Below are 5587 nucleotides of genomic sequence, written 5' to 3' on the forward strand. Positions count from 1 at the left end.
TCTGCTGCAAGAAGCCCCCAGCCCTCTGGGGACCGGGGTCCCTCCACCCACCCTAAATATATATTGGCAGTGTGTCACCAGCGAGTACAGTACATTGGAGACAGATGCGAGTCCCACGGCGTCACGAAGGTTTGGGGGATCCAGGCATGCCTCTCCTCAGCCTTTGGAGCTATCATTTCAGCACACAGTACTGTGCCACAGTACTCCTGCACCCCTCATTGCCCCCAAAAAAACCCTGTCCTGCGGATTAGCCTTTGGCAAAGCATCCCTCCGGGGCTCCCCTGGCAGGGAGAAGTTCCAGCAGGCACACAGCCCCCAGGGATGCTCCAGTACCCCCGGGCTGCCCATGGCTCCCCAGGCAAGGAGAGGCCCCAGCAGGCACACAGCCCTGCTGCTGGCCTGCCTCCCACCTCCCTCCCAGCAGCCTGCCGGATTCCTGAGCACTGACACAGGATGCTGCAGCAATGAGTGTGCACGGCCTTCCTCCCCTTCCCCTGCCCCAGGAGAGGAGGGTGGGCGGGTGATGCCGGGTTGCATCAGGCCAGGAGGGAGCAAGAGCAGAGGGAGTGAAACACGGAGCCTCCTGCGAGCCCCTCGCTGCTGTCACCTCCCAGCCCCGCGGGCTTCCCCCAGCCTCTGCTGGCACCTGGCCCGGGCCAGACACCTTTACAGGTCGGGATGATTCACACCCTTAGCACTTCCTTATTGGCGAGAGCAGGTTTTAAATCATTCCCTCTCCCCAGAAGATATCCCGGTGAGAGCCACAGCTCACCTTCCCAGAGCTGCAACCAGGGATCACTCCTGGATGATTACAGCAGGAGAAAAGTGAAAGCCTGCTGTTTGCCCTCCCTCCCAAGCATCACCCTGGCAGCACAGCTGCCACGGTCCCGTCTCTCTCTGCCCCTCCCACGGCTTCTATCCCACCCTCCGGCTGTGCTAAGGGATTTTCCCAGCACCTCTGCTCTCCCACGGGATCTGACCTGAACTGGGGGAAGGGCAGCAGCCCGGGAGAGCGCTTCCAACAGCTCGTTGCTATTCTGGGAAGGTGAGGATCCTGCCATCTTCCCATTAAGTCATATCCTCCTCGACCCCGTGAGGCAGTTTCCATAGGAGTCACTCTCTCTTCCAAGTGATGGAAGTTTTTATTTTTATCTGGCTTATTTACGCACTTCTCTTCCCTCCTTCAGCACTGGCCTGGGCAGTGAGTTTGGGTCATTACCCTCCCCTGGAGCTCATTCCCCAGTCCTTGCTCAGCTGTCCCATCTGTCACAGTCACCTCTGCAGCGATCTAAAGGCAGCACTGTGAGCAGAAGGAACAGTCTAGGGATTGAGGCAGCATGATAGAACAGATGAAATAAGGAGAACAGACCCCACTTAGGTGCAAGTGATTATGGGAATTAAAAAAAAAAAGACACTGGGTGAGGAAAAAGAACAAAACAGAGCAGAATAATTGATTTCAGAAGTAACACAGTGCTGTTATTATGGGTCTTTTTTGATTTGAGGCTCATTTGCTGCAGACCCCTCCGTAATGAGCCAATAATGTGTCCATTATTTTTTTCCAGCCCCCTCGGCCGCAGCAGCCTGAAGCTCCCCAGGGACACACACATCTCAGGGAGCAAACCCCACATGTCATAAAAACACAGCCACAGGAGCAAGCGAGGCGTGTGTCGCACAGCAGATGGAGCTGGGCCGGGTCTTTCGGGGACACGGCTCTGTGACCATCAGCCGGGGAGTGAGAACTCACTCACCTCAGGTAGCTCCACAGGAGGTCACACCAGCCTGAGGGAAATGCGTGGGCATCTCTGGGCAGTCTCTGCCCTGCTTTCAGAGGCCAGCAGCAATTAAGCTGTTGCACAACTCTTCTCTGGAAGATCGAATAGATAGGAGCGCTGCTGGTGTTCTGTGCCAGAGGGAGGTTGGATCTTGTCTGCGCAGGGACACCACGGACACACGAACCAACAGGACCAGATGATCTTCCAGGGGTTGGATGCCCAGAAAACCTTTAGAAATGCCAAGATCAGGAGTATCCCCATCCCATTTCATGACTTGGGAGGTGGGCAAAACCATCCACTTCAATGGAGATGCTGTTGGTGGACAAGGAGCAGGACTGAAACCTGCTCCCCCTGGCCTTGGAGGGAAACTCTGCTGGTACAGGACCAGGAAGTTCTTTCCATCCTCCAGCCCAGCTTTTGACCCTCAGAGCACAGTGTTTCATGAGGGAGCAGGAGAGCTTGGGGTATAATTCTCTGTAGCCATGCTCCTTCTCCTCATGCTCTCCTTTTACTGGAGAGATCCTGAGGTGACCTCCTTTCCCTTGGTGGGGGTCTTTGACTGTAAGGTTCTCCTAGAGAGTACCTGCACAAGTGAAGCAGGGACAGTCCCTTCCCATCACCTCCCAAAGGTCACCGAGTGAAAACAAATGTCTCATCACACACCATTTCCTTGTGTTGTCTACCAAACTAAAATTGTGTGTCACCATTAAGTGCAATTATCAAGAAAATTAAGATAGTATGACTTTTGCTTTTACCTAAGAATTGAGCTACTAAATTGTACACAAAGTAATAGAGGTCTCTCTCAAAGCCACCCCACACCAGGCAGCTTCTCCACTATCACAGATTCTCCCCCCATTACCCAAGCACCAAGCCCGATGTCTCCAGTTTTCACAGAAACAAGGTCTAAAACCCCCACCCTACAAGCCCAGTGCCGCCCATTTGGGACAGCACTGCTCCCCACATGCCTATTCCAGCATAGAGAAAGCTGGGACCAGAGACCTTCATGCTGGTCATCCCTCATTTCTCACCCAAGGCAGGCTCCCAAGGTTCAGTCAAGTGTCCCAGGCTGCATTTCACAGCACACAAACATCTTTGACTTGCTAGAGATGCAATCCTCAGTTGAAAAGTTCATTAATTAGGAGCAGAGAAGCCTCTAGTGAATCTCTCAGCAAGAAGCAGGGAAAAAAAAAAAATCCCCCACAATTCAGTCTAATTACAACGCCTTGAGGCGCTCCAGTCACTGTGAAGCCGAGGCCAAACTTTTCTCCCCACCTCTAAGAGCAGGAACTTTAACCCAGTTATAGTTTTACTGATAATGAAAGAGAAAAAAAAAACCTCCTGGTATTTATCATTTGAACTATTCTGCAAGTAACAGCAAGGAGGAGGCACTGAAAAATGTTTCTGGCAGAGCAGTAGCTGTGTCCAACCGGGACAAATCCACTCACATGACCCCAATCCAGACCTTTGAGCAGGCAACACTGGAGGCCAGTCCTCAGCCCAGCAGTGCCACAGGCCTGGTCAGACTGTGCCCAGCTGCTCCTTGGGGATTTAGCAACCGCTTTCCACCCACAGACAGTGACTTCACACATTAGGTACTTTCAGAGCAAGAACTCAAATGCCACGGCAGCTCCAGCCCCGGGAAGAGACTATAGCTGGTAAGTAGTGGAAGCACCTCGAAGACCCTGGGAAGGACTCCAGGCGCCCTGACAGAAGTTCCCTTTCTTTCCCAGCTCCCAGAGGATCTGGACTCCAACCCACCCCAAGCCTCTGGCGAGGCAGGGTGGATCCAGCCACAGACATGCAAAACCACACCCCGGCTGCTGCCTGCCCTCCTCCCCCCTCCCCCGAGCCAGCGGGACACAAACAGGAACTAGGCTTATACAGCTGAAAATATTTAATACGTGTTGTACACGTAGAATTACATTTTATACAAAACATGATACATCACTGAAGGAGAACACTGTACAAAAATCCCTACGGGAGCCCCAAGCCTTTATACAACAAAGACCGGGAGTTACCAAGCCTAACAAACAGGCTCAAGGACTTTCCGTCAGAGCGTCTGTAAACTTCGTTTCTCTCAATAAAACACTTTTAAAAAGCACCATGTAATAGTTCTGACCTAAAACCTTTCCAAAATAGAGACTTTTATTTAATAAACTTAACACTTTCCAAGCTTAAAATACCACCCGGCGGGGGCGCCCCCGGGGTCGGCAGCAGCCAAGGAGCCTCCCCCGGGCGCCGCGGAGGGCGGCGGCCCGGCCGGGAAGGGGAATTCCGGGAGGGCAGGGCCGGGGGCGCTCCCAGGGCGGGTGCCGGCAACCAGGACCCGGCGGGGAACAGGGAAGTGCTGCCGCCGCTGGCCCGCGGTCTTTCCCGTGCGGCGAGGCAGGGCGCCGGAGCCCCCCGGCGCTGGGTGGGTGAGTGGGTGGGTGTCACCTCCGGGCCCCCCGTCCCGCGGCGGAGGGCCAAGTCTCTGCGGCCGGAACATCAGAAGGCCACGATGGCCGTGCTCCAGGGGTTGAGGGTCCGCAGCACCGGCTCATCGCAGCAGATCTGTCCCGTCTCGGCCGCCGCCTCGGCGGGCGCCGTGCCCGCCGCCGCCTCGCCGCCGTCCAGGGGCGGCCGCCGTCGGCCCTTGGGCTCCTTACTGAGCAGTCCCGAGAAGCTGGAGCCGAAGATGCTGATGAGGCTGGCCACGTTGCTCGTCTCCATGTCCTCCTGCTCGCCCGGCGGCGAGGGCGGCGGCGGTGGCGGCTCCTCTTCCTCGCGGCGGGGCTTCTTCACCGGGGATCCCGCCTGGCCGCGCTCGCCGGCGCTCCGCTTGCGGGGGCAGTGCGGCGGCGGGGGGGCCCCGGCGCAGCCCCCGCGGTTCTCCTCGCCGCAGCAACAGCGCCGCGGCCGGGGGCCCTGGCAGTCCCTGCCCGCCTCGTCCTGCGGGGGCGGCGGCGGCGGCGGCTCGGCCGCCCAGGCAGCGGTGCGGGGCGCCGGCTCCTCCTCGGGGGGCTCCGCGGCGGCGGCGGCGGGGGGCGGCTCGGGCGGGCAGCCCGGCTCGCTCAGGTAGACCTGCCGGGCGCTGCGCAGCACCAGCGACACCAGGAGGTTCTTGTGCAGCTTGAGGCCGCCGCGCTGGCCCCGCGCGCTGTAGATCTTGCCCAGCGAGATGCTGACGATGCGGTGCGCCTCCAGCTTGAACTCCATGGGGGAAACCGGGTGGGCGATGGGGGGGTGGTTTCCGCGCCGGGCCGAGGTGGTCGGGGGTCGGTCCGCAGCACACCCGAGCTCCTCTCGCCGCTCCTTCGCGCCGCAGACTGAGCGAGCCCACGCGCCCGCGCGCCTTTTATACCGCCCCCGCCTCGGCCAATCAGGGCGCGCCGCCGGCCGCTCCAACCGCCGGCTGGCCCCCGCGCGCGCGCGCCGGCCAATGGCAGCGCGGGGCAGCGCGTTCGAAAGCTCGCCCCGCGGAGAGGGCGCTTAAAGCGGCAACGCCGGCGGGCGGTGGGGCCCGCACCCGCGGCGGCACCCCCAGCTTTCGCTGAACCCCGCACGGGCTCGGCCAGAGCGACCGGCGGCCGTGGGGGTTTCGGCCGCAGCGACTGAAACGCTCCTGCGGAAAAAAAAAAAAAAAGAAAAAATATAAACAAACCAAGAGCAACCCCTGTTTTGTCGGGTTAGAAAGGTTTCCCGCAATTTCAGCCCGTCTCTGACATCTTGTGTTAGAGAATGAACTGGTGTTGGTGTTGGCTGGAGGGGGAAATGTGTCCTTTAGTATTTCAAGGAAAATCTGCCCTGACATGGAGCAGAAAGCCATCCCTGCC

General features: G+C 58.4%; 1 protein-coding gene across 1 annotated transcript; it reads right to left on the minus strand.

The window, feature by feature from the left end:
- Window positions 1-3651: 3651 nt before the first annotated feature.
- IER5 (immediate early response 5) lies at window positions 3652-5089 on the minus strand. The gene has a single exon (XM_017815688.1). It carries the CDS (start codon window positions 4968-4970, stop codon window positions 4260-4262), a length of 711 nt encoding a protein of 236 aa, XP_017671177.1. The 5' UTR covers window positions 4971-5089; the 3' UTR covers window positions 3652-4259.
- Window positions 5090-5587: the final 498 nt, after the last annotated feature.

The sequence above is a fragment of the Lepidothrix coronata genome, unplaced genomic scaffold (genome assembly GCF_001604755.1).
Source record: "Lepidothrix coronata isolate B3197 unplaced genomic scaffold, Lepidothrix_coronata-1.0 Scaffold52, whole genome shotgun sequence".
Taxonomy (NCBI): Eukaryota; Metazoa; Chordata; class Aves; order Passeriformes; family Pipridae; genus Lepidothrix; species Lepidothrix coronata.

Coding starts and splice junctions, on each gene's coding strand:
- IER5 (XM_017815688.1), bottom strand. CDS start 4,970: ATGGAGTTCAAGCTGGAGGCGCACCGCATCGTCAGCATCTCGCTGGGC.